The 27772-nt window shown below is 46.5% G+C and overlaps 1 protein-coding gene across 3 annotated transcripts in view; it reads right to left on the reverse strand.

The window, feature by feature from the left end:
* The window catches only part of CCND3 (cyclin D3), an 84695-nt gene that overhangs the window by 4826 nt on the left and 52097 nt on the right, over window positions 1-27772 (reverse strand). Inside the window, exons 1-2 of one of the 3 annotated variants that reach the window (XM_008538895.2) lie at window positions 1773-2231; window positions 675-890 (exon numbers count right to left, since the gene is read on the reverse strand). The exons of 1 other annotated variant lie outside the window; for it this stretch is intronic. In XM_008538895.2, coding sequence (XP_008537117.1) covers window positions 675-890; window positions 1773-1970 — 414 coding nt within the window. In that variant the 5' untranslated portion in view covers window positions 1971-2231. Of the gene's footprint in view, window positions 1-674; window positions 891-1772; window positions 2232-27772 lie in introns of those variants that run through there. One more of the 3 variants, XM_070586056.1, reaches the window with a different exon arrangement.

A 27772-nucleotide genomic window follows, 5' to 3' on the forward strand; every position in this document is an offset into this window, starting at 1 on the left:
TGTCCCTCAGCTCCAGCCTTTGGCTGAGGGGGAAAGGGAGAGATGGTTCCACCAGGCCTGGAGCAGCTGCTCAAGTTCCTCAGAATGAGGACAGGGAATGGAGGATTAGGAAGGAGCTGTCTCTTCTGGGATATAAGGGGAAGGAAAGAAGGTGGGATGAAACTCCTTGGCCGTTCCTTAGAGCAATCAGGGCCTGGCTTTAATCTGCTCTGGGCGGCTTTTCAATCACAAAGTCCACACTGGGATAAAGACTCAACCAAGGCAGCCCCCCTCCCCCACATGAGGCACATTCCACTCCCCCACTCCAGTGGGGGTGTACAGGCATGTCCTGCTGCTGCCAATAAATAACTCATGGTGGCTGTGTAAACCCAGAGGCAAAGTACTAGTGAGTGTAGACATGCAGTTGGACTTGTTGGGATCTCGGGAAAAGACCAGGAAGGAGTGGCACCCCCTGGAGGTCAGGAGAAGGGGATTTAGTTCCTGCCAGGAGCTCAAGCCAGGCTGGGGCTACCCTGACCATCACACCACACTGCCCCATCTTTTGTCCAAAAACACAACCTCTGCTAGCCATGCTCCTTCCCCAGAGGGCAGAAAGCCTCTGAGATCTTAGCTTTCCTTTTCCCGGTAAGTGAGGAAGCAGCAGGTGTTGGGGGTGGGGGGAGTTAGGCACGCACCCGCAGCTGGCGGGGAGAGACTGAGTGGTCGGTGTAGATGCACAGTTTTTCGATGGTCAGGGGTGTAGTCTCGCGCAGCTTGGAGGCCAGCAGCATGCAGACCGCACCCAGGAGCTGCAACTGCGCCTTGCGGGTGGGGACGCAGGACAGGTAGCGATCCAGGTAGTTCATGGCCAGGGGGAAGACTTCTTCCTCACAGCGCTGCTCCTCACATACCTGGTGGGGAGGGCGCACAGTCACTTCTGGAGCAGGGGCGTGGGAATCGCAGCAGCACTAAAGCGGGGGTGGGGGGCGCTGAAGGGAGATGGAATGGGGAGCAAAAAGGGGAGGGGGATAAGTGTACTCACAACGTCAAGGACTAATACGGAGGAGGATGCGCCCTCCCCAAGGTGACGCCCCCCCCTTCCTCCGCGTTGCCTCCTTCCCCCTCCCCTGGAGGGTGGGGGACGCCAGAGGCTCCCTTCCTTAATAAGGATTCCAAACTGAGACTTCCCTCCCCCATAGCAGTGGGGGGGGGGTTGGTAACGGAAGAGTCACCCATGGTAGCCAGAGACCTGAGACCTTACCCCCCTCACCACCACCCACTGCACACACCCAAAGGGAAGGGAGGAGACTCCTGCCGCTGCCTCCCGCACTTTTCATTTCCCTGACGGCCGGAACAGCGAGCGCGCCACCCCCACCGCCTTCCCCGCCAGAACCCCGCGACAGACACAGGAACCGGCTCCGGGGCGGGGGCGGCCGAGCCCAGGGTTTTCCAGGCGCGCGCTCCAGAGAAGACCGGGCGGGGGAGGGAAGTAGGAGACGCTAAGAGAAGCCGGAGAGAAGAGGGTGGCCCTTGTCCCGCTTTCCTGGCCCGAAGAGAGGGTTGGTTAGGGTGCCAAACGACTGGCAGTCAGAGTCAGGGTTGGGGAAGGGAAAAGGGCACAGAGAGGCAGCCGGCGAGGATGCCCGAGTGAAAGGCCACGCCTGGGGATCTGGGCCACCGAAGCATCTTGCTGATTGTTGTTGGGACCAGGATGTCCCTATAGGGCGGCCCCGGGATGTCCGGAGCCCGGGACGCAGGGGCGGCGGGGGAGGGGAGACCCGTCCCGGCCATACCTCCAGCATCCAGTACGCCAGCATCTTCCGCATGTGCGGCTTGATCTCCCTCTGCACGCACTGGAAGTAGGAGGCGCGGGGCACGTAGCGCTCCTCCAGGCGGAGCAAGCTCTGCAGGACACGCTGGTCCCCCAGCAGTCGCGGGTCCGGCCCGGCCCGGGGCGCGTGCCGGGTGCCCTCGCAGCACAACAGCTCCATCCTCGGGCAGCGCACAGGCAGGGCGGGAGTGCGGGCTCGCGAGCCAGAACGCGGGCGGCGGGCCGGAGAGCGCGGGGCGCGGGTCTGGCGCTGGCGCTGGCACTGCGCGGCCGAGCCCCAGCCCGCCCGCGCCGGCGCGCGCGCCGCTTCCCTGACAGGCGCCCCGCCCCTCGCGAGGATGTAGCAAGACTGGAAGGCTGAGCGGCGCAACGTCCCGAGGGGCGGGGCTGCCGGCGCCCGGACGGAAAGGGCTGGCGGGCACTCCCCCGCCCTCCCCGCCGCCGCATTGGTCCGCGCGGCGCGGGCCGGCCGGCTTCCGGGCGCTCCGGGCCCTTCTGACCACCCAGTGGCGAGCACCGTCTTGGAGGTGGGCCTCTTCCCCACTGAAAGAGCCCTCCCATTTTGCTTCTCTGCTTTTCCTTGCCTAGGAAAGAACCTTTCTCCAAAGGTTATTCATTCATTCGTCAAACCCTGCTTCACCCGCTGCTTGCTCTAGGGGATAAATAATAACTAGTTTTTAGTGAACACTGTTCTAAGCGTTTACTGTGTAATAACTGATTAAATCCTCGCGGAAACTCTATGAGTTAGGTATTCTGCTTATTTTGCAGACGAGGAAACCGAAGCACAGTCACTGTGACAATCATGCAGTTAGTCTGCGGCAGAGCTAGGATTGGGAAGCCGACAATCTGGCCCCAGAACCTGTCCTCCACACCATTGCTACTTTAAACTGGGATCCCCAGACCAACAACATCTGCTACGCCTGAGAGCTGGTTAGAAACGCAGGCCCTCGGGCCCACCTGCTGGACCCAAATCTGCATTTTAATAGGATCCCCGGTGATTCCTGCGCATATTAAAGCATGAGAAGGGCTGGTCGAAATCAGCACATTACAGAAACACAACAGGGCGGAAAGCCCATGGATTCAAGGCCTCACCTTGTCATTAAGTTGGCTGTGTGGCCTTGGACAAGCCCTGAAATCCGCCTTAGTTTCTGTTTGAGGAAAACGTGGGCGGAGAAACTAGATCCTCTCTGAAAGAGTTTCTTGCTCAGACTATAAAATCTTCCAGTTGCGATTTCTTCTACCTCCCAAACTTGGGATTACTTTGTAGTTTCCCCAAAGCTGGATTCCACATGACCAAGAGGCAGACCACAGGCCTCCAGTTATGCTCCAAGTGGAAGGAGGCCTTGGGGATTCCTGCCTCTCCTGGGGTCCTCCCAAGAAAGGAGACACTAAGGAAGTGAGTTACTAGAGAAATGACACTGTACAGAAAAGGCAAGTTCTATGTGAAGCATTTTCTCAATGAATTGCTCTTTTCTATAGAATAAATTTTATTGTAGTTTCCATATCATGGAAATATTCATTTGCATTGCAAAACACTTGGAAAATACAGATAAGACACAAAAAAGGGAAAATAATAATTACTTGCAATTTCACCATCCAGAGATAACTCTTTAAAATGTCAATGTTTATTTTTCTAAAACTATTCTATAAACACATTTTTAAAAATGAGATCATTACAAACTGTTTTGTAAGCTGTTTTTGTCAATAAAGAATATACCGTTAACACTTTTCCATGTCATTAAATATTCTACAACATTATTTTTAATGGCTACATAGTATGTTATTGGGTGTATCATACTGCATTTTACCAAATCTGTATTGTGGGAAATTTAAGTTGTTTCTAGTTCTTCTCTATTGGAAACAATATGTAAAATATTTTTGTGGTAATATATTTGTGCACACTCATGATTATTTCTAGAACTGAATTAATTTCTAGAAGTGGAATTTCTCAATCTAAGGTTATGAAATATTCTAAGGCTTTTGATACAATTCTTATTACCAAATCTCCCTGCTGAAAGGCTGAACTAATCTAATGAACAAACATTAGATATGTAGTTTTTTTAAAACCACAACTCTTGCCAACTGGAGAGATGAAAAGTAGCTTATCAGTAATAATATATATATTTTCTAATTCGAGATCTTGTTGTGCCAACATGAATGTGTCACACGCTCTGTCTAATCTTACAAATTCTTTAATCCTGTCCCCAGAAATACAAATATGAAGTTTCTTTAGCTAATTAATAATTGCAGTGCACTTTTTCATTAAAAAGAACTTGGCCCCATGGCAGGGTGGTTAAGTTCACGCGCTCTGCTTTGGGGCCCCAGGGTTTTGCTGGTTCGGATCCTGGGCGCAGACCTAGCACCATTCATCAAGCCATGCTGAGGCGGCGTAGTAGAACTCTCGAAGGACCTACAACTAGAATATACAACTGTGTACTGGGGGGCTCTGGGGAGAAGAGTGAAAAAAAGAGATTGGCAACAGATGTTAGATCAGGGCCAATCTTAAAAAAAAGAACAATAGACAAAATTATGAAGATTAGGTATGAAGTTATGGGGAGGCAAAGATGCTAAAGTGTAAGAGATTTTTAGGGTGCAGGAAAACTAAAAATCTAGCTTTGGAAATAAGTGCATAACCAGAAACCAGATCTGTCTTGGAGGAAGGTGTCTCTCTACTTTCAGAATTACTGAATAGGACTGTTCAAGTTAGAAGACTGTGTGTCTTTGATGACAGTAAATCACCATTATTTTAAATTTTTTCCCCCAGTTTTATTTTTATTTATTTTATTTTATTATTTTTTTTTTTTGAGGAAGATTAGCCCTCAGCTAACTACTGCCAATCCTCCTCTTTTTGCTGAGGAAGACTGGCCCTGAGCTAACATCCATGCCCATCTTCCTTTACTTTATACATGGGACACCTACCACAGCATGGCTTTAGCCAAGTGGTGCCATGTCTGCACCCAGGATCCGAACTGGCAAACCCCAGGCCGCCAAGAAGCAGAACGTGTAATCTTAACCACTGCGCCACCAGGCCAGCCCCTCCCCAGTTTTATTGAGATATAATTGACATATATATCAATTATATTAGTTTAGGGTATACAACATAAAGATTTAATATAAGTATATATATTCCAAAATTATCACCACAATAAGTTTAGTTAACATCCATTACCTCACAGTTACAATTTTTTTTCTTGAATGAGAACTTTTAAGATCTACTCTCTTACCCACTTTCAAATATACAATACAGCACTGTTAACTATAGTCACCATGCTGGACATTACATCCCCGGAACTTATTTATCTTAGAACCGGAAATCTGTACTTTTTGACCACCTTCAATCATTTCCCCCTCCCCCATCCCCCACCTCGGACAACCACCAATCTGTTCTGTTTCTACCAGTAAGGATTTTAGATTCCATATGTAAGTGAGATCATACAGTATTTGTCTTTCTCTGTCTTATTTCACTTAGTATAATGCCCTCAAGGTCCATCCATGTTGCTTCAAACGGCAGGATTTCCTTCTTTTTATGGCTGAATAATATTCCATTGTATATATATATACCATTTTTCTTTATGGAGAAAGAAAACTGGAGAGATGAAAAGTGGCTTATCGGTAATAACATTTTGACATATAAGACACTTACATTTATTATATAGATTAATTACCTATTCGTGTCTTTGTCCATTCTTTTATAGGGATGTTTGTTTTCTTATTGATTTATACGTGCTCATTACATTTTCAGGATATGAACCCTTTTTCATATTTTTTTCTTTGTCATATATCTTGCAAATTTTTTCAGTTCCCTGTCTTTTATTTTTTGCTCATGGTGAAGTGGTTTTTTTTAAACAAATATTTTTATTTATTTATTTATTTTTTGAGGAAGATTAGCCCTGAGCTAACTACTGCCAATCCTCCTCTTTTTGCTGAGGAAGCCTGGCCCTGAGCTAACATCTGTGCCCATCTTCCTCTACTTTATATGTGGGATGCCTACCACAGCATGGCTTGCCAAGCGGTGCCATGTCCGCACCCAGGATCCGAACCGAGGAACCCCAGGCTGCTGAGAAGCGGAACGTGCAAACTTAACCGCTGCGCCACCGGGCTGGCCCCCCAAATATTTTTCTTTTTATGTAGCCTTATTTACTAATATTTTCTTTAATGATTTCTGCCTTTGAATCATGTCTAGAGTTATATAGCACTTATATAAAGTACTAAAGTTATATAAGTACTAGAAGAAAATGTAGGAAATACTCATAGATGATTTTTTTTGATCACCCAGGGAGCTTGTTGAAAATGCAGATTTCTGGGCCCTGCCTCAGGGCTCTTCATTCTTCCAGTCTGTGATGAGGCCCCCAAAATCTGCATTTTCAAGAGTGCATACAATAAAATTTTGTTTTTTCTTAACGTGTAAATTGTTACCTACATTTATTCAGCGTATCATAGTAAGTGGAGCTTTAGCTTTGCTTTTCCCAAATGATCAGCCAGTGTGTCCCCCGGCCCTGATTTAATAATCTGTTCTTTATTTCCCTCACTTCCCTGCCATGAGCACCCCCGGGCCTGGCTCTTGCGTCATAGATGATGACTTCTTTTGGTCGTTTATGGCCGAAGACTTTCCCCCGGACACTGGCCCTCGGAATTCCTGCTGCTTTTGTCTAAGGAATCTCACCTGGTCTTTACCCCAGTGTCAGGCATAAAGCTGCTTAAGAAAGACATCAAAAGCTCACTTAGTCTAAAATAACCACTGCCCTCCACTAGAGAGGACTGGCCATGGACTGCAGCAAGGGGGATGTAAGTCAGACAGCAGGGAAAACTCCAGTTAGACAATGATACGGGAAAGAGAGAAGAGCAGCAGAATCTTCTCCCCCATAGACCTCTGAAACCCTGGCAGGTCCTTCCTTGCCCTCCCCATCTCCCCATCTCCTCAGTCCCCGCTCCCATCACTAGTCAGCCCATTTATCCTCTCTGCTCAGTTCATGTATTCATCCTTCAAGGCCCAGCTTAGGTCCTACCTCCTCCAGGAAGCCTTCCTAGAACAATCCAGCTGCGAGAACCAACCCTCTGGCCTCCAAACTTGTGCAGATCCCACTGCACACGCCCTACGTTTGGCTGGCTGGTTCTGGACCTGCGCTCTCCTCCTAGCCAGAGAGTAAGTTCCTGGAAACGGGAAGATGATCCACATGAAGTGAGATGTAACTATGCACCAGGCACTGGGCAGGGTGCTTACAATTCACCATCTCACCCTCTAAGATTTATCTTCAGATGGGAAAACTGAGGTACAATGGAATGAAATAACTTACTGAAGGTCTATGTAGCTCCTCCCAAACGGTACCCTTTTTAATCCTATCCTGCCTCCCCTCGAGGACAGGGATCGTGTCCTATATGCCTGTGTCTCCTCTGCAGGCCCTAGCACTGTGCTGTGACCACCAGTGACAATAACAGCCCTCCGTGGAGTCTCCACTGTGTTCCAGGCACTGTACATGCCTGATAGGTATTAAATCATCTCATTTGCACATCCATCTTATGAGAAGTAAACTATTATTTCTCCCCCACTTTACGGAAAGAGACACCCATACTCAGACTGGCTAAATAATTTGCCTGAGGTCACACAGCTAGTAAGTCATAGAGGCAGGATTCAACCCAGACAGTCTGGCTTCAGAGTCCCTGCTCCTAACCACTCCATCTCCTGCCTCTAGTGCTGTTCCAGGAGTGTGTCCTGATTCATTAGGGGTTGACTTACTGAGGAAGGGGCACGCAGAGACTGCCCGGTCCTGGAAGCCGGGGTGTGACCCTGCACCATGGGGAAGGGAGCTCCTGGCGAGCAGGGTGTTTTGAAAGCCACCTCTGCCTCGCCCCTGGCTGCGACTGCCATGCCCAGAGCAGAGTCATCCTGGAGCTCCAGGGCCAAGGAGCCGGTCACCTAGAAGCTGGCTGTCCTCTGAGGAGGCAAGTAAGCTCCTGGAAGCCTGGCTGGTCTGCCTGGGAACTTTACCATTCACCTCCATCTCACAGGAATAAGGGGCTATGCTTGTTTTTTCCATAAAAGAAAAAATAAAAGCAATGCAAAGGGCTGATATGGGGAGGAGTTTCTGCCCAGGTGCATTCAATTAGAAAATGTCACTCAATGAAATGGCAAATTTGAGGAGGGGTGAGAATGGAATGTCACAGGCAGACAAAAAGCCCCAAGGAGGAAGGCTACAGCGCTTTCTTCCTTCTCCCACTCCTCCTCCTCTTCATCACTGAAGTCAGTTCTCCCATCTGAGAACTGAGGGCGTGAACAAGGTGATGGGTGAGGCCCATCACCCCATGGTCTACACTACAGCTCAGCTGCCTTCAGACCCATTGAGATGACAGGTAGAGGCAAGCAGCCTTGGGCTGGGGGTGGGGTGGGGTCCCCACAACAGGGAGAAGGACAAGGCTCTGGAGTCAGGCTGCTGGAGTTCAAAGCCTGGCTCCACGCCTTGGGCCTTTGAGGGAGTTACTAAAACCTCTCAGTCTGTTTTGTCCAGTGAGGATGATAACAGTCTTTACCCCACAGAGGGGTTCTGAGGAGTAAACGGGCAGAAACATCTCACATGTGCCCGGCGCATGGCAAGCATTCAAAGATGGTAGTTTCCGTTGTTGTCGTTTTATTATTATTCTCTCTCTCAAGGAATATCCTTTCTGCTATGGACATGCACCCAGAACCCCTCAGAGACAAGCAAAAGCTTGAGCAGCAGAAGCCCTCCCTCCCGGGACGGCAGCTCTAGCAAGCTTCAAGGACCCAACTCACGATGTTCAGTGCGTGGTCGGCAGCGGGTGAACACTGCAGGGACCAGGGCCACACCGCTTTGCCACTCCACCCTCACTGGCTGTGTGACTCTTCGCAAGTTACACCACTTCTCTGTGCCTCAGTTTCCTTTTCTGAAAATGAGAATAGTAGTACCTATCCTATAGAGTGGTTGTGAGGATGAAATAGTCTCATCTGTGTAAAATACATAAAACAGTGCATGGCACATGGTGAGCCCTTAAAAAAAGTTAATTGTGACTCTGGTACTCAAAAGCACAAACTTCTTCATGTATATGGACTATTTATGATCACAAATGTAATACAGTGGACATGGGAGCACTTGGAAAATAAAAAATTCCAGGATTACTACTGTGGTGGAGAAGATCTGGCAAATTCTTTGCTTCAGAAAGAGTGAAGAAGACAGTGTTACAGTCGATAAAACAATCTAGTATATTAAAAGGGGTCTGACACACCATTACAGTCATGTGTCGCTTAATGACAGGGACATGTTCTGAGAAATGCAAACATCACAGAGTGTACTTATGCACACCTAGATGGCACAGCCTACTACACACCTAGGCTGTATGATACTAATCTTACGGGACCACGGTCGTATATGCAGTCTGTCGTTGACCAAAACATCATTAGGTGGCACATGACTGTGTTGGATTTCCTAGTTTTCTGAGATTTGGAGAAAGCTATATGAATACTACTTCCCCCTAACTTTGTACTTTGAAATATTTCAAACCTATAGGAAAGCTGCAAGAATAGTACAGTTCACACTAATATACCCTCCACCTAAATTCCTATTTCAGCCTGTCTCTCCTACGAATGTGACAGTCTCCCACATAACCACAAAACGATTAGAAAACTTACATTAATATAATACCATCAACAATCTATATTCAAAGTCCCCAAGTGTTCCAATAATATCCTTTCATGGCTTTTTTCCTTCTCAATCCAAGATCCGATCAAGGATCATGTTTGCATTGTCTCCCTAACTCCTTAATCTCCTTTACTCCGGAAGAGATTATGACCCTTTTGTTAAAAAGTCTTTGATTACACTGATTTTTTTTTTCTTGAGGAAAATTAGCTCTGAGCTAACTGCTGCCAAACCTCCTCTTTTTGCTGAGGAAGACTGGCCCTGAGCTAACATCGGTGCCCATCTTCCTCTAATTTATATGTGGGACGCCTGCCACAGCATGGCATGCCAAGCGGTGCCATGTCCTCACCCGGGATCCAAACCAGAGAATCCCGGGCCCCCAAAGCGGAATGTGCTCACTTAACCACTGCACCACCGGGCTGGCCCCAACACTGATATTTCTGAAAGCCAACTGTTTTACGCAGCATGCTCCAATTTGGATTTGTCTGACCGTTTTCTCCTGATTAGACGAGGATTAAATTTCTTTGGTGGAGATATTACTTAGGGATGCTGTGTCTAAATGTATATTTTATAGTGGAAAAATCAAGCATTAAACCAAACTGAACACAATTTTGCTTTTCCTTTGAGGATCCAGAGGTGCTTTAGTATTACACTTACAGTGTTCCAGGTCACTATTCTGAGCATCTGTTATACTTGTACAATAGTTCAAATCAGTAATCTTCAAAAGTTTTTGCTTGTCCACTCCTCAGTAAAAACTGAGCATATTTCCCTCCCTGCTACTCTAATACATCATGTACATTATAGAACATACTAGGAAATGTTAAAGGATAAGATAAAAAATGCATAGCATTTTTCACATTTTCTTCCCACTCTATAACGGAATGTCTTACACCCAGAGTTCACCATTATTTACCTATCCAGCTCCCAAGACAGGCTTCACTACTGATCAAGAAACTCTTTCCTACTGAGCCTGGATGGGCCTTAAATATCTCAACACAGCACTCCAGACAGTGCAACCCGATCAGAGCTGGCATGTGAGGTGACCCGCTTTGTTTCTGTTTTACACAGGAGGGTGCCTTCTGAGCAACTCCACATGGATGGCCAACAGGCGCCATTAAACTCAGCTAGTCCAAAACTGAGATTCCAATCCTTCCCCTAAAAAATCTGCTCCTCCCACAGCCTTCCCCATATCAGCAAAATGGCAACTCCAGCCTTCCAATTACTCAGGCCAGAACACTTAGTGTCATTCTTGACTACTCTCTCTCAAATCCCACATCCATCGGTGAGCAGAGCATAGACACTCCACTCTCAAAATGTCTCCAGAATCCACTCTCCTTTTTTCTCCTCCTCCTTGGTCCAAATTCAATCCCTCTTTGTCTTTCTTTATTGGTCTCCCACATCCAAACCATTACCCGCTTCTGGTTGATTCTATGTCTAAAATACATCTCCAATCCTTTCCTTTTTTCTACTTCCACTGCTAATGCCCTGGTCTAAGTCGCATCACCTCTCATCGGATTACAGCAGTAGCCTCCTGAGCCTCCTGATGTGTGTCCCTCATCCACTCATGCCCCTTTCAGTCTAGTCTCAATCCAGCAAACCTCCAGCGCTCTCCATGTCACTCACGGTGATTGCCAAAGTCCTCACGACGCCCCAAGACCCTCTGTGATGTGCACCCCCACCCCATTTCCCACCACTCTCTCTCACTCTGCTCTGCCCACAGCGGCCTCCTCATTGTTTCTGGAACATATCAGGCATCCATGTTCCCTTTGTATTTGCAGCTCCATCTGCCTGGAATGTTCTGCCCCCATATCCACATGGCCCACTCCCTCACTTCCTTCGGGTTTTAACTGAAGTCACATTCCTCATATCTCTGGCCATCCTACCCCAACCCTGATCCTTCCTAGGCCCTTTCATTGCTTCATTTTTCCGCTTACCACTAATCACTAACATACGACATACTTTCCTTAAGCGTTCTGTTTATAGCTTGTCCACTCCCTCACCACCCCACCAAAACAGAATGGTGCCTGGTTCAGAGGAGGTGTTCAGAAAATCTTCTTTGAATGAATGAAACAAACTGGATGTATGAAAAACACCAGCACAAGCCACATGATAAATGGTAACTCATCCACGGTACGGGAGCCGGTAGGGAGGGGAGGTGCTGGGCACAGAGGACAGCACAGGTCTCACCTAAAGCCCAGAGGAACTGCTTAGCTCCAGCCTTTGCGACACCCTGGTAACAAGAGTGGCCATGATCCTCCTCGTTTCCAAGGCACATAGAATGCTCTATGGACTGGATCTGAGCGGCGGGGAGCAGTTTATAATTCCAGTGCACAAATTGCTTGTGAAAAGAAACCTCAGGTACTGGCCTGAACCTGTCAAGTCTCTCCTTTTCATAAAATTAGAATACAGCCTATGTTTTTACACATTTGCTTTTCCTCCCTCTTTTTGGCTGTCTTGATTCTGAATAAATGAGGCTTTCCTGTCCTATTATTGTTTGAGATCCCTGTTCCACAGCTAAGGGTGAGAGGAGCCTCTGGGTCTCCAGTGTGATGGATAACTTGCTACAGCAAAACACCTGGGCTCTCAGCTGGGCAGCAAGGAAGCCAGTATCCTTCATCCTAGACACAAGATAGCTCCGGCATCGGTTTAGCATCGTGATTAACTAAGCAAGCTCTGGAATTAGGTTGCTGCCCAGCTCTGCCACTGCCAGCTGTGTGAACTTGGGCAGGTTACTTAACTTCTGTGTCCTAGGCTTCTCATCTGCAAAATGGGGACAGTAATAGCACTTATCTTATGGGGTGGTTGCAATATGGGAAAAGCACCTACAACAGCGTCAGGCTCATGGTAAGCGCTCAATAAGGGAAGCTATGATCATTAACCATCCACATTTATCTATTCCCTCCCTGCCCAAGACCACAGCAGGCTTTAGGGTGTTGTGAGACATGCCAGACACGAGTCAGGGATGAGAAGCCTCCATTTTAAGAGCTTCCAGTCTAAAATGGGTGACTCTGATGATCCTGCATCACAAAGAAATCCTGAGATGTCATTAAGATAGAAGACTTTTACCTGGGTATTTGCAACACTCACCAGAGGCAGGGTACTTTATGTGTGATGGGAAGGGGGGTGGGCTGCACTGGGAATGGTGGGGGTTGGTGGTCCTGGTCACCTGAATTCCAAGAGACAGCCTATGGTGGAAGAAGTGAGACTCCAGGAGCCCAGAGAGTAAGTGGGGTGAGAGAAGAGAGAGGCAGGCAGGGGGCACCCAGAGGAAGTTTAGACGGGGGTGGTATGTCCCAACTGTGGGGCAACTACCCACGGTAGCACACCAGAGAATAAATTACACTTGCTAAGCACCTTCTCTTAGCCGGGCACTGAGAGCTTTACCAATCTGCCCTATGAAGTACAGGGGCGTTATTACCCTCATGTTACGGGCGGGAACAGAGGGACACAAAGAAGTTAGGTGACACCCAATGTCATACAGCCAGCAAGTGGCTGTCTTAGTTTGGGCTCCCCAGAAGCAGGCTCTGAGACAAGGATTCAAGTGAAGTAATTTACCTGGGAGGTGATTCCAGGAAGCACCAGAAAGGAAGTGGGGAAATGAGACGGGAAGGGAAGGAAGCCAGCAAAGTGTGCACTATTGAGTAAGTTGCTCCTGTGGGCAAAAGGAGCTCAGCCTGCTGAGGAACTCTGGGAGAGGATGGTCGTGCACGCCTGGGAAGAGCGCAGCCAAGGAGCGAGGCGGGGGGCAGGGATACCTGTCCGTCAATCCCCAACAGCCAGTGGTTGAGGGCTGCTGGGGACGGAGGGCGGGGCCTGGAATTAATTACCCAGCGCTTCCAGCTTTCCTGCGGGGGGGGCGGGGGTGCACAATGGACTCTCAGGGTCACAGTGCTGGCGCTGGGAAGTGGGGCTGGTGCACTCTACGATGCTGAATGCCGTGGCATCTGAGTGGACACCAGCTGCACGGGCGACCCTGGCAGAGCTGGGATTCGAACCCAGTCAGGCATCAGAGCACGAGTCCTAACCCTGCATAAATATTTTTAACAGTTTTGTGCTCCTTTTAAGTAGTGTGTGTGTGTGTGTGTGTGTGTGTGTGTGTGTGTGTTTTATGTATCAGAACATCAAACCTGGGACTTTATCAAGTTTCCCTTTAAAGTAAATATACTCAATGAAAAACTGTTAACTTTAAAAATATGAAGTAGCAATAGCAGAGGAGGCTCATGGATGTGGCCACTGTGAGGGTGGCATGTAAATAACAGACAACAGAGGATTCATGGAAGAGCAATAAAAGGGCAGACATTGGAAGACCTCCGCTTGAGTCTGGGGACCTGGCTCTGTCCCGACTACAAACATACAACCGGGCAAGGATCTCAACTCTGGGAACCTGTTCCCCGTCTATAAAAGGGGAAACCACAAGCCCAAACTGCTTAGAGGGCGGTTCTGAGACCAGACGAGATAACACACGAATTAAAAAGCACTAAGTAGGGCCAGCCCGGCCCAGTGGTTCAGTGGTTGAGTTCACGTGCTCCGCTTCGTGACCCAGGGTTTCACCGGTTCAGATCCTGGGCACGGACATGGCACCGCTCATCAGGCCATGCTGAGGTGGTGTCCCACACAGCACAACCAGAAGGACCTACAACTAGAATGTACGACTATGTACTTGGGGAGCTTTGGGGAGAAGAAGAAGAAGAAGAAACAAAAAGAAGATCGGAAACAAACATTAGCTCAGGTGCCAAACTTTAAAAAAAAGTAACCATCAAAAAAATAAACTAAAAAGCACTCAGTAAATTGCCAAGTGCTCAGCAAATCTAAGGGGTAATTCCAAGGAATCCTGTGGAGAACCAGTAGGACGGGAACTCCTACCATGCCCCTCTCTGTGTAGCCCAAAGAGCCCCCGCCATCACTACCCCAACTTCTGCCTTGCATTCAGAACCCAGATTTTGCTGCGGTATCAGGCGTTTGTGTGTTCCCAGTCAGGCCAGACACTCCCTTGTCTCAGAGGCTGAATCTACATTACTCCAAACCAAATCATGATCGTTCCACAGCTGGTTTCGGAATGGGCACTTGCCATATTCTGGCCAATAATGTGTGAAGCAAGTTGGCTGAGGGCCTTCAATAAATGGTGTGAATGAAAAACAGATTTATTGCTGCCCTGTGTGAGAATGGAGTAAGATATGCTAATATTTATTGTATGCTTACTATGTGCCAAGCTCTATTCTAAGAGTTTTAAAAAAAAATACCTAATTCATTTAATTCATATAATATTAAATATTTCAGGTAAAGTACTATTATCATCCCATTTGACAGAGAGGTTAAGCAATTTAGCCAACATCCTATAGCTATAGGATGTGGAACTGGGTTTGGCTGCAGAGCCCACACTCTTAACTATTATGCAGCAATGCCTGGAGCAGCTGCAGCCATCTTGCAATGATGAGAGAAGGAGGTGACACCTGAGAATGACAGCTAATAGATCAGAATAAATTTCTCTCCCTGATGATGTTGTTCAGCTGCTGAGTTAACCAGTCCTGGAACCACCTACCTCTGGACTTTTTGTGATGTGTGAGATAGTATATTTTCCTATTGTTTAAGCTACTTTCACAGCCCCCAAGTAAAAGTTCCTTTCACTACTATCACCCACATGATGGGACACCCTTCTATATCAAACAGTTCTACCAAACAGTCAAGAAAGAAGTAATTTCAATCTTACCCAAACTGTTTCAGAGAATGTAAAGAGGCTTCACTTCTCAACTCATTTTTAGTGTAACTTTGACTCCAAGACCCAACATGAACAGTATGAGAAAAGAAAATCACACTTAGGACCACGAATGCAAAATCCTAAGCAAGATATAGCAAACTGATTCCAGCAATATATCAAAAGGGGAATATGTTGACTTTACACCAAAAAATGCATGGTTAGTTTATTTTGAGAAAATTAATATAATTCTTCACACTAAAAGATTAAAGGGGGAAAAAATCATATATCACATCAACAGATGCCAAACGAGATGCCATTCACAATAAGAAAAAACTCTTGGCAAAACAGGGATTGATGGAAACTTTCTTCGTCTGACATAAGACATCTACTAAAACCCTACAGCGAACATCTTATTTAGCAGTGATACATCGAAAGTAAACCAGACAAAGTACCAAACATGCCAGGCCAGTGGGCAGAACTTCCAGGGCCTTAGCAAAGGCTGGGAAAGACACAGAGCACCTCCACGGTCCTCCTCCATGACCAACCTGGCCGGTCCTTTTGGGGACTAGCCAGGCCACCTGTTCCCAACGTTCTCAATGTAGATCATTATCTTCCCACCCCTCTCTCAACTTACATATTTTTATAAATGGCACCATCTTTCTTCATAGTCCTCAGATTTTAAGTCCTGGTGCCATCTTGGATTTCTTTGGTTTCCTGTATCCAGTCAGTCACCTGGCCCAACGAAACCACTTCCTGAAGCTCACTTAGATGCCACCCTTCCTATTCCTCCAAATCAAAATTTGCCACCAGAGTAAACCCTTTACAGCAGAGAAGAGAGAATGCATCTCACGGAGGAATCTGGTAGCAGAATCTGAAACTGCGCTCTGCAAACCTGAAATTTTTTGAAGTCTAACATTCTGCCTTACAAATGTTTATACATTTAGGATTCTGGCCCTTAATATAGCCATAATTGGTATAATATAAAAATAATGGTTTAAATTACTTATGGTTAGGAAAATTGAAGTCCATGGAAGTCATGTGTATCCTAAGACGGGCAGGAGTTTCAAAACCTCTTTTGAAAAGCTGGGCCTCCATTATAACACAACTATTGCAACAGCCTCCCTGAGCGCCTCTCAGTCTTCACACTGCTTTCCAATAGATCCAGATCAATGGCTCAGAGCCATCAGATTAATCTCTCACAGACACTCCTTTCATCTCCAGTCCAAGGACCTGCTTATCGGGTCAAATTTAAAAGTCAACCAGCCTGGCTTTTAAAGTTCTCCTTCAAGAGGCCCCAGCCACCCCATCCAATTTTATCTCAGCCGGAGCACTCCAGCCCACCTCAAGGCCTTATCATCCACCACTGGCATCCTACTCCTTTCTCCAAATCCAGCTCCTTTCAAGGCCTAGCTCGTGGTCCACCAATTCCATGAGGCTTCCAAGGTTGTAGGATTTAAAGAAGAGGGAAATTGAGAGCCAGAAGGATCAATATCATCCAGAGAGGGGAGCTGACTTGCCAAGGGCACACAGCAAGTTAATGGTTGTTTTAAACTTTTCTCATTGTTTCCTGTAAACAAAACCTATTTCTCCCCAAAGATTGGAAACTCCTGGGGGTAGGCACCACATCTTTTTAATCCCCAATTTGGTTAACCTACCAACCTACCAAAGGAGGTACTCTCTGCATAAAGATGGATGCTTGGTTCCAGACTCCTGGCTCAGGCAATTCCCCTGCCTGGAAGGTCTTTCCTCCACCTTTTGTCAGCCATTCACACTTGCAAAATCCAGTTTAAGATTGCTCTAATTGCAGGTTATTTACTTTTTCCTTTTTAAATTGTAATTAGGGTTGTTAAAAAACTGAGCAAAAAAACACACTTTTAGGAAAGATCCATCCTTCCCCCAAAATGCACAAATCCATGCCAGGTGACTCATTCTATTCTTTTACATTCCCTCCAGGAGAGTTGGTAGCATTCATTCTCTCATTCATTCATTTATTCCACAGATCCTTATTGACCCTACCAAACCCCAAGATACTCGTGGGGCCATGAACAATACAAAGACAAGTAAGAGAGTTTTTTCTTTTAAAGAGAATACACAATCTCTTGGGGAAATAAAATGTGCTTTGCTTTCCTTCTGAATAATTTACCTTTACTTGATTCTTTAATTGACTCAAGTATGTAGGTTTTGGGGCTTTGACTCATCATGTGGCCAGAAAGTTCCCTGAAATCAGGAATTGAATCTTCTAGTTTTTTGGTATCTAAGTAGAATATGTTCCAGTTAGTGCGGGTTGTCCTGATATAATTATTAATGGTGCGCCCTCTCACTCTCAAAAGTGTGCCAGCTTGGAATAACAAGTGTTGGTGAGAATGTGGAGAATTTGGGGAGCCCTCATACACTGCTGGTGGGGATGTAAAATGGTACAACCACTTTGGAAAATAGTTGGGCATTTTCTCAAAACGTTAAACATAGAGTGACCACGTAACCTAGCAATTCCACTCCTAGGTATATATCCAAGAAAAAGAAAAACATACATCCACACAAAAACTTGTATACAAGTGTCAGAGCATTATTATTATTCATAACAGCCAAAAAGTAGAAACAACCCAAACGTCTATCCACATATGAACAAATACAATGAACGTAACTTGGCATATCTACACAACAGCATATGATTTAGTCATTCATAAAAAGGGCTGAGGCACTGATGCATGCTACGACAGAGACGAACCCTGAAAGCATTATGGTAAGTGAAAGAAGCCAAGCAAAAGACCACATATCATATGATTCCATTTATACGAATCGTTCAGAATAGGCAAATTTATCGAGACAGAAAATAGATTAGTGGTTGCTGAGGGCCGAGGTGGTGATGGTAAGGGGGAGAGACTGCTAATGGGTACCGAGTTCCTTTCTGGGGTGATGAAAATGTTCCAAAATTAGATTATGGTGATGATTGCACAGCTCTGTGAATACACTAAAAAGCACTGAATTGTGCACTTTCTATAGGAGAATTCTATGGTATGAAAATTATATCTCAACAAAACTTTTTTAAAAAGTATTCCAGTTTGGATAATAAATTATATGGTCATTTCCTACTTAAGGAGGTCTTAACGTGAGGGACTGAGCGCACAGGTGCTTTTGAGTTGGTCCTGGGCCTGAATCCACTTACTTGTTGTGTGACCTGAAGGAAATTATCTGCTTCTTTATCTGCAAAATAGGGTAGTAATGCCTACCTCAGAGGCCCACTGTAATGTTAAGTGAGATAATGCATGAAAAGTGCTGGAAGCCCCCCAACCCCGTGTTCAAAGTGCTTAACTTTTAGCAGATATTTACGCTGGCAGAAGTCTGATACAGAATAGATGGACAGACCAACGGATGGAGCAAGGCTGAAGCAGCCCAAGATTCGGAGAGCAGATTATACCCATCCCATAAAACGAGGTGTACCCCCCTACAAAGGAACTCAAAGAGAAGCAGCAGACGAAGTTCACCACTGCTGCGCATTCTGCTTGGTCATCCGGCCCCCCTCATTAGTGTTCTGAGGCCCACCGTGTGCAAAGCCCTAGGCTGAGCTTCCTGGAGAATAACGGAGGAGAGGTCAGGACCTCCACTTTCAGGAGTTTCCCCTCAGCAGTGGGGGGCTGGGCATGTGCAGAGGAAGAAGGGAGCCTGCACAAAGGCCATGTAAACAAGCCCAGGCTGACCGGAAACACCCCTGGTCTGAGTGCCTCTGAGCAAATAACCCGGACCAGGTAAATAAATAACCGTGTGCTCCCCCTGAGATGTGGCCTCCATCGCCCACCATCAGATGCTGAGGTGTGTCAAATCGTCCCAGCAATGCCTTAATCAAAACACCAGCTCCTCTTTCCTCGACCCGCCTCCAGAACTACAAACATCTTCCAGGGCTTAAGTCAAGGCCCTTGTTTTCTCACGTACACCTCAGAGACCTCACTGGATTCCTTCAGCCTCCTCTTTCACGTTTCTCCAGCTCTAACCACCATCACAAACTCCCAGCGCACATCCCTACCTGGATGTCTCACAGATGCCTTGAACGCAAGATGCTCAAAACCTGTCCCCCCTCTTTTGTATTCTGTGTTAGCTAGCCATGGCCCACTGAGTCACCCAAGCTAAAAACACTGATGTTATTCTCGCTCGGCTCCTCCTGCTCCAACTCTCCACGTTAACCTGTAAACAGAGCCTGTTACCTCTTCTTGCAAAATGTCCCTGGAATCCGGCGCCTCCACTGAGTGCTCAGGCGCTCCCGTCTAACACTCGGACTGGTGCAACAGTCGCCCTCCTCACCGGCCCGGATCTCTACCTCCATTCACCCTCTCCAGCCCACGCGCCCCACTACCGCCTAAGCACCCTTTCAGAAACCTCAGGAAGGCGTGTGCTTCCTTTGCTTCTTAAAACCTTAAAATCCCTACGTCTACAGGATAAAATCCAGACCGCTTATCTGAAATGGACATGCAAAGTCCACCATTAAAAAAAAAAAGGCTACTATAATCTACCCTAAATTCTCCCTCCAGTCTTATCTCCCCTCCCCTCAAAACACACACCTTTCCCATACCTCTAGTCCAGGTCCACTGAATGGCCTAACACTGACACTTTTGCTCAGCCTTCTTTCTGCCTAAAACTCCATCCTCACCTCTCCTGAAATGCTCCATGGCCTTCAAGGCCAGCTCAAATACCACCTCTGCAAAGACACTCACCTCAGTTCCTCGGCTGAAGTCTCAAGGAAGGTTTGGTGGGACAGTGACTGCCCACAGAGGCCACTCTGACTACTGACCAGGGAGGGGGAATTTGCCTTTGCCGAGTCCATATTTGAGGGTCTTGTCCCTAGCTTTGCAGGAGAAGCGTGCTTTTTGAGGCTGCCTGAAGAGTAGACACAATCTAATTGTCTCCAATAAAGGCCACAGAAAGAAACGGACAGAAAAACAGAGCCACCAGGAGAACCTGAATAGCAAGCCAGCTCTCAGCCCATGCTGTCCTTGACATGGGAAGCCAAACTCCAGCCCTAGGGTCGCATGGCGGACAGCGCCAACCTGCCCTCAGCCAAGGCACACAGTGTCTCCCACAAAAGACAATGTAGAGTCATGGCTAACAGTGTGAGTCAAGAGTTACAGAACCCAGGTTTGAAACCCAGCTCTGCCACTTACTCTGTGACTTTAGATGACTTATTTAGATTCTTGGTTTCCTCATCTGTCAAATGGAGCTAATGATTGATCCTCTTTGTCACAGTTATTCCATCTGCCTGTACCACTCTTCCCCTAGATACCTACATGGCTCCCCTCTCCCCTTCCCTCATGTCTCTGCTCAGTTTTTACCTTTCCAGAGATGCTTTTCCTGACCTTCCTAGATAAAACAGGAACCTCTTCTGCAACCTCTAGACTCCCCATCCTCCTTACTACCCTGTCATATTCCCATGCCTGCACAGGGATTGGCAAGAGACAAGAGTTCAACAAATATAGTAGAATAGATGAATGAAGCATTCCTACCCTATAGAGTTGTGGGGATGTAAAGTGTTTAGAACTGAGCTCGGCCCACCCCGAAGATCCATAAATGTTAACTTTATTAGCAGGGGCTCCTACTGAAAGCCTGTCACTTGATGGGCACCCAGAGATGCCCAAGAAGAGTTGGGCATTCAGAGTCTTGTTGAAAAGACAGATGGAAGCCTCTGGAGAGGGGCACCTGCTCCAGCTCCTGCATGTGTGCATGTGTGCATGCGTGCGTGTGTGTTTGCATCCTCTCCCAGGGAAGACTTAGTGATGCTGCAGTGAGGCTTGAGAAGCTGATATATTTGGTGTGTGGTTCAGCGCCGCCAGCAGGCAGGATGCAAGACAGTATGGCGGTAGGAATCGGGGCTGGACAGGAAGGCGGGGCCGATCAGAAAGGGCTGCAGGAGAGTTTGAGTTGTGCCTCAAAGGCAATGGAGAGCCATTAAAGAGTTTTAATCCAGACCAGAACCTGAGCACAGAGCATTTGGAGTTTGGAAAGGAGTAAGTAGAGAGAGTAGTTAAGAGGTTCTTGCAATAATCTAGTGAGAACTTCTGAGGGCAGCTCATGACAGCAGAAGAAATGCAAGGGACAGAATCATGGGAGCTCTGTGGCCGTTGGATGGTGGTGGAGAGTCCAGGATGCCTCTGGGGATTCTGGCTTCTGCAATTTGATGGAAGGTGTTTCTATTTCCTGAGATTAGGAATCTAGTGGAAGAACAGATTGAGAGGAAAAGATTCTCGATTTCACATGCTGCTTTTGAGGTGCTCCTGGCCATTTGAGAGAAGCCCCACATGAACCGGACATGAGGAACAGGTACCATTTATAGAGTTCTTACTGTGCGCTTAGAATGCCTATTGTCTCTTTTCATCCTCACAACAATCATAAGGCAGGGAGTACTATCCCATTTCACAGGGAAAGAAACTGCGACTAAAAAATATTGTAAAGCAACTTGTAAGGTCCACAGCCAGCAAGGGGCCCAGCAGAGATGTGAACTCCAATCATGTCTGATGACACCCTCCTCACAACCTTAACCTGATGCCTTGAGTTTGGACGTCAGGAGTATGCACCTCTGGAAGTCCTGAGCAGGGGCAGCTGAGGCCTGGAATGGACGCTGCCACCCCGGGAATGTGGGGAGGGTGGAATGCAGACAACAGCCACATTCAAGGGGTAGGCTGAGAAAGAGCCTCAGAAAGAAACACCCAGAGAGGCCTGGAGAAAACAGAAGCTGGAGCAAAGAGTTGAGCCAGATCACAATGCCGCCGGGGGTCGGCTGGCCAGGACCCCTCCCTCAGCCCACACAGTGTCAGACAAACGGGCCCAAGCACCCTCCCAGCCCCACGGACGCATTCTTTCTTTAGATATGTTAATGGAGGCCAGGGGTTAAGTTCGAGCTATCTTTGGCTCGGGAACCTTTGTGTCTCTTTAAATCAGTTTGCATATCTTTGCTCTGACCCAGTATGTAAGGATTTTACAGTTTACATCAGAGGGTTAATTAAAATTAACAGTTTACTTCAATTTCTGGAAAGTTTCTTCCAGGCTGACCTCCTGCGGTATGAGATGTAGCAAAATGCATTAGGCCTTTAGACTCAGACTTAGATTAAAATAGGGCTCTGCTGCGTGACCTTGGTCAAATTACACAAACCTCAGTGTTCCTACCCATAAAATGGGAATAATATAAGCGGCCTGTAGCGATGGTTAGGAGGGTGAGAGAAATGTACCTAGGACGTCCAGTTTATAGTCTGTGCTGTTATGATTACGTTGTCTTCATTTACTGCTTGGCTTCCTTCCTGATCACCTGGTGGGCTTATTAAGAATTCTGATGCCCCTGTTCCATTCCCAGACCTGGATGTCAGAGTCTTTAGGCGTGAGACTCAGGTTCTCTATGTTTATCCCCGGGTTATTCTGAAATACATTCAGGGCTGAGAACAACAAGCTCCCCCTCTAGCAGGAATTACTCTCTCTTCCACTCTCGTTTATATATCTTCATTCTGAATTTATCAGTCTATTGTAAACCACCTCTTAGTAGGCAGGTCTGTCTATTCTGTGATTGGGAATAATTCTCAGGGCCACCCCCTCCTAGAATGAATGTGGTTATTCTCAGGGCAACAATCTATCGAGCCTCTTCATCCATTGTGACAATCAGAGGGCAACCTGGAGCTCTCTAATTTATTAATTTATTCACTCATTTGCAGTTGCCCCCTTAAGCTCTCTACAGCATGAATAATTGAGAATTTATGCAAATTCTGGGGCAAAACTAGAACAAATGAACAGAGAAGAAGTTTAGCATGAGTTCCTCCAAGTCTCCTCCAGGTATTAATAACTGCTTCGTAATTAATAACAAGACCAACAGCAACAATTATATAGCAATTACTTTGTGTCAGGCATTGCTCTAAATGCTTTCCACACATTATTTTAATCTTTAAACTTATTGTCTCCCCACTTTACAGAGGAGGAAACTGAGGCACAGAGAGATGAAGTGACTTGCTCAAGGTCACACAGCTAGTAAGAGGTAGAGACAGAATTTGAACCCAGATAATCTGGGTCCAGGATCAGGATTTAATGCTTTAAGGACAAGCTAAGGAGACTTGGGCTCGGCAAGCCCCAGAGGGCCGGAATCAGAGAGCACGGAAGAAGAAAGCCTGATGCTGTCGCCAGGCCTGGGGAGGAGCTGGGAGGGGGCTGGGGAGTGAGTCCCAGAGAAACCAGACTGGGGGGCACAGCTGACCACAGGCCGAAGGCTTCCTGGATTCCCTGGCAGAAGAATGAGAGACATGAAAGGGAAATTCCTCCAGGAAAAGAAAACATTTTTGAGGGTTTTTTTTGCCTGATCTCCGATTTCAGACCCATGGTTTCCTTGCTGAGTCATTGAGGACATTTTGAAAGGGGTGGGGTGGTGGAGTAGTGTCACCTCCCCACCGCCAGGGCTGCAGAGCCCTGGACAAGCTGGGGGCCTCCTGGGCAGGCCAGTTCCCTGCCCCTGGAAGGCTGACGCCAGACTGCACCTGTTCTAAAAATAGTTCACCAAGAGGCAGCGGCTTCTACCGCTCGCTTCCCCATCTTCCCCTGAGTCTCTTCAATGAATAAATAAGGACATTAATGGATGCTTGAATGAATAATCATGTCAATAAGTAAGTGATTCAACAAACATTTACTAGTCCTCTGCGGAAGGCTGTGAAATCAGACACACCTAGATTTGATGCCAGCTCTGCCACTTGTGACAAATGACGGAGCCTCAGTTTCTTCATCTATAAAATGGGGATATTTGTTTCAACCTACCAGCTTAGGGGAGGGCCAAACGAGGTAGGCGAGGCGAAGCTCTTGGCACACGGGGGGGCATTCCATAAGTGGAATTCCATGTGCCAGGCAGCGAGAGGGGCTGGAAATCAGAGAGGAACATGAGCTCAGCCCTCTAGGAGTTCAGTGTGGTGGGAGGGGAAATAGAGATGTAATGAATCAACATAATGGATGACTGCTAGATGGGAGGCCGGTTCCCAAGGCTAAGGACGCCAAGAGGAAAAAGACCAGCTGCCAAGCGAATGGCTCTGGTCCACCGCGTCTCAGACAGTCACCTGCACAGAATCACCACGGGCTCTGTGAAAATGCAGATTCCCATTTGGCAGTCCTGGGTGGGGCCCGAGAGTCCGCATTTCTCTTTTTCTTTAAATTTTTTTTTTGGAGGTAACATTGGTTTATAACAAGATTCTGCATTTCTAACCAGCTCCCACAGCAATTGTGGGACCACACATCACACTTAGAGTCCACAGTCGGGCGGTTTTCAGCTGTTCTCACTCACAGACTTCTCTATTATACTTTGTATCCATTTCAGGGCAATTGGCTCAAAGTGACTGCAGAACCTGCTGATGAGGCAGCTACCTGAGCCCCTCCCCAGATCCCAGATACACCCTGGTGAGTCTAACGCACTGTTCTCATGAGCACGAGGATTTACATCCTTGAGGGTGGTTATTTATTTGCTTCCTCCAGCCTTCCCCTTTCTAAGCCAAATCATCCAAATGCCTCAAATGTTTTCATATCCGGTATTTTGTAATGAATTCCCTTTAAAAGGTCATAGATTTATGAGAAATGAGTTTAATTATGAATCTTTCATTAATGTAAACCATCTTCATTCCATCTCAAGTGGTAGAGAGGGAAAGCTGTATTGGAAAAGATGAGAATTTCTTGCTGATTTGACATAAAATACTGATATCAGCGAAGAAACATTTAGCTGACACAAACAGGGTAAGAGGGTCACCAATTCAAAGATTATTTTAGATGAATCACTACACCAGAAAACACGAAATGTCCTAAAATCTCAGGGCTCATATATGGAAGCAACTTCCATGGAGGTTTTCCCAAATTTGACAACTATCCTAATATTTATACAGCATTACCAATAATGACTTGTGAAGCGGAATTAAACTTTTCTAAGCCATCAATAAAAAAAAAAAACCACTTCCAATCGACCATATTAGAGGAACACAGCATTATCTTTTTTATTTTCTCTATGGAAAATACTACAAAATCATTGTCATATGACGATGCAACCAAAGAAGATGCAGCCAAGAGACATAAGAAAAAGGCATCCCAGAGGAGTGTCAAGTAGTTAACACAAATATTTTGTTATTTTTCTGGATTTTGTGATGTTTGTGATGTTTTAGCTTTAACATTTTTTCGAACGTTGTGATTTCATTTCAAAAGCTAAACAAATACTCACTTTTGTATCTTTTATAATGGTGATTTTGTATTGTGATTTTCTTAAAGAGGGCCTCCAAAAGTGCATAAGCTTTGGGACCAACAAAATCTGAATATATCCAGGGTATACTGGAAAGCACAAGGGCTTTGGGGTCAGACCTGGGCTGGCTGTGTGCTGTGTGGCCTTTGACAAGTTGCTTAACTTCCCTCAACCACAGCTTTCTCCTTTATCTAAAACGGAACGGTAATATCTATCTTGCAGGCTTGTCTGAGGATTAAATAAGATACTGCAGGTAGAGTGGCTATTATGTGGCCACCTCAATGACCACATAAAGAGACAACTGAGACAGTGAGAGGGTCATCTGAGGTCACATAGCTGAGGACATATACTTTAGAAAGAATCTGGATTTCAAATTTATATTAACAATCCTACTTCCTCTCTGACTCCCACCCCTTTTCAAGACAGGAAGGAAAAAGACAACCCTGTAGTATCCCCAAGCCCATGTCAATCTAACCCATCCCTCACTCTTCCAAAGAGAGGTAAGAGATGTTCCCCACCAGCGGCACAATGCCCCTCCATGCGGGGCAGGTGAAATGAGCACCCCTCTGACAGTGCCCGTGAAAAAGAATGAATCAGGTGAAATTCAATACTTGGTCTTTCGTTGAAATCATATATTTGGTTACCAGTTTTGCATTCTTATTTCCACCAACTCAAAACAACCCCGAGATTCTTCTCTTCTTTCCACAAATTTGTACCAGTTTCTTTACAAGCATTGTCTCATTTCATTCTCACAGTGACCCCATAGAATAAGCACTTTTTTCCCCATTTTGTGGATAAAGAAACTGAGACTCAGAGAGGTGAAGCACCTTGCCTGGATATGAATCCTGGTCTGTCTGTCTGTCTTAATCACTAGGACATGTTGTCTTCCTGCCAACTGCCCCTCTTGAATTTTTCTGCACAGTGGAATTGGGACTTAGGTGTGTGCTGGAATAGGAGAGTGGACAATCAGAGGATCCTTGTGGTTCCACATTGCCCTTGAACCCTAGCATTGTCCAGCCATGCCAAACCATTCTTGTTTCTCCTAAACCTACCCTACTGATTTCTGCTTTTGCTCCCAATGCTCCCTGCAGAGTAGAGCTAAGAGCCCTTTGCCTCTCGAGGAGCCACAGGGTGGGCATCAGAAGACCCTGGTTCTAATCTGGTTGGGCCACCATCTCACCCTTAGGCAACTTGGTTGATCTCTCTGGAGCTCATTTGCCACAATTTTAAAATAAGGTAGGAAAGAGATACTTCCAGGATCCTCTTCAGGTCCAACATTCTCTAAGTGAGTCCATCCGGTGTACAGAGAATGCAAGTAATTGAACGTGTTCTTGCTGATTTTCTGAAGATTCCTCTGCAAAGCGACAGCATCCTCTGTTTCTAGGGCACCATGAAGGCTGTACAGTATCTATGGCAGTTAACATGGTGTGGCCATGGAATTTAGATAGCCCTGGCTCTGAATCCGGGCTCCACCAGGCCCAGGCTACGTGGCCTTGGGCAAGTCCCTCACCTCTTGAAGCCTCCTTTTTCCTCCTCTGTAAAATGGTGGTTTCATCATGATCCCCGTCCCATGAAGCTGTTGCGAGAAGAGAGGATGCCTGGCAAGTGCTCGGTACCATGCTGAGGATTCAACAAATGAAGGCCGTATGGTCACGACTGCGTATGATGTCCTCAGGCCTCCTCCTCTGTCTTTGACCTGGGATGCAGAACCCAAACGGGGTAACTTCAAAGGGAGACTGAGGTGGAGAGGGGCAGAAGGGGCAAGGGACATGTGATGGACAGATGGTGTGACTCCAGCTGGCTGCACATGGCTGATCTGGGGAGGAGAATGGCTCACTCTCTGCCCAGCCCCACCTCACATGTGTCTAGGCAATGTCAATGAGATGTTGGGCTGGAAAATGCCAGAGAACGCTAAAATATCCAAAGTGGGAATTGCAGCTATTTCTGAAATGCATCCCAAATTTTCTATCTCAGCAGGCAATGCCAAATCCCTGGGCTACAGCACAGAGTCTGTTCTTTCCTTCTCTCCACACTGGCACCATTCCTAATCAGAATTTCATTCTCCATTTAAGCAGTTGACTCGAAGCCTCCAATTCTTCTAGCCTCTCAGAGCTCAGTCCATCTGCTCTAAATCCTTTAAAACAAACAAACTGATAAACCAAACAACATTCCTACCATTTCTCTCTCTTTTAAAAAAAATCTTGGCATTTATTTATAATAGTGAAAAAATGGAAACAATCTAAATTTCCAACAATAGAGGACTCATTAAATAAATTATAACCTTAGACTATTATACTATAATAGAATATTGCACTATATCATGTAGAATACTATATTATATATTAAAATTGAATATTAAGAGCTACCATGGATATAGAATAGATGGGTGGTTATCAGCGAGA

Source organism: Equus przewalskii, chromosome 19, assembly GCF_037783145.1.
Source record: "Equus przewalskii isolate Varuska chromosome 19, EquPr2, whole genome shotgun sequence".
Lineage (NCBI taxonomy): Eukaryota > Metazoa > Chordata > Mammalia > Perissodactyla > Equidae > Equus > Equus przewalskii.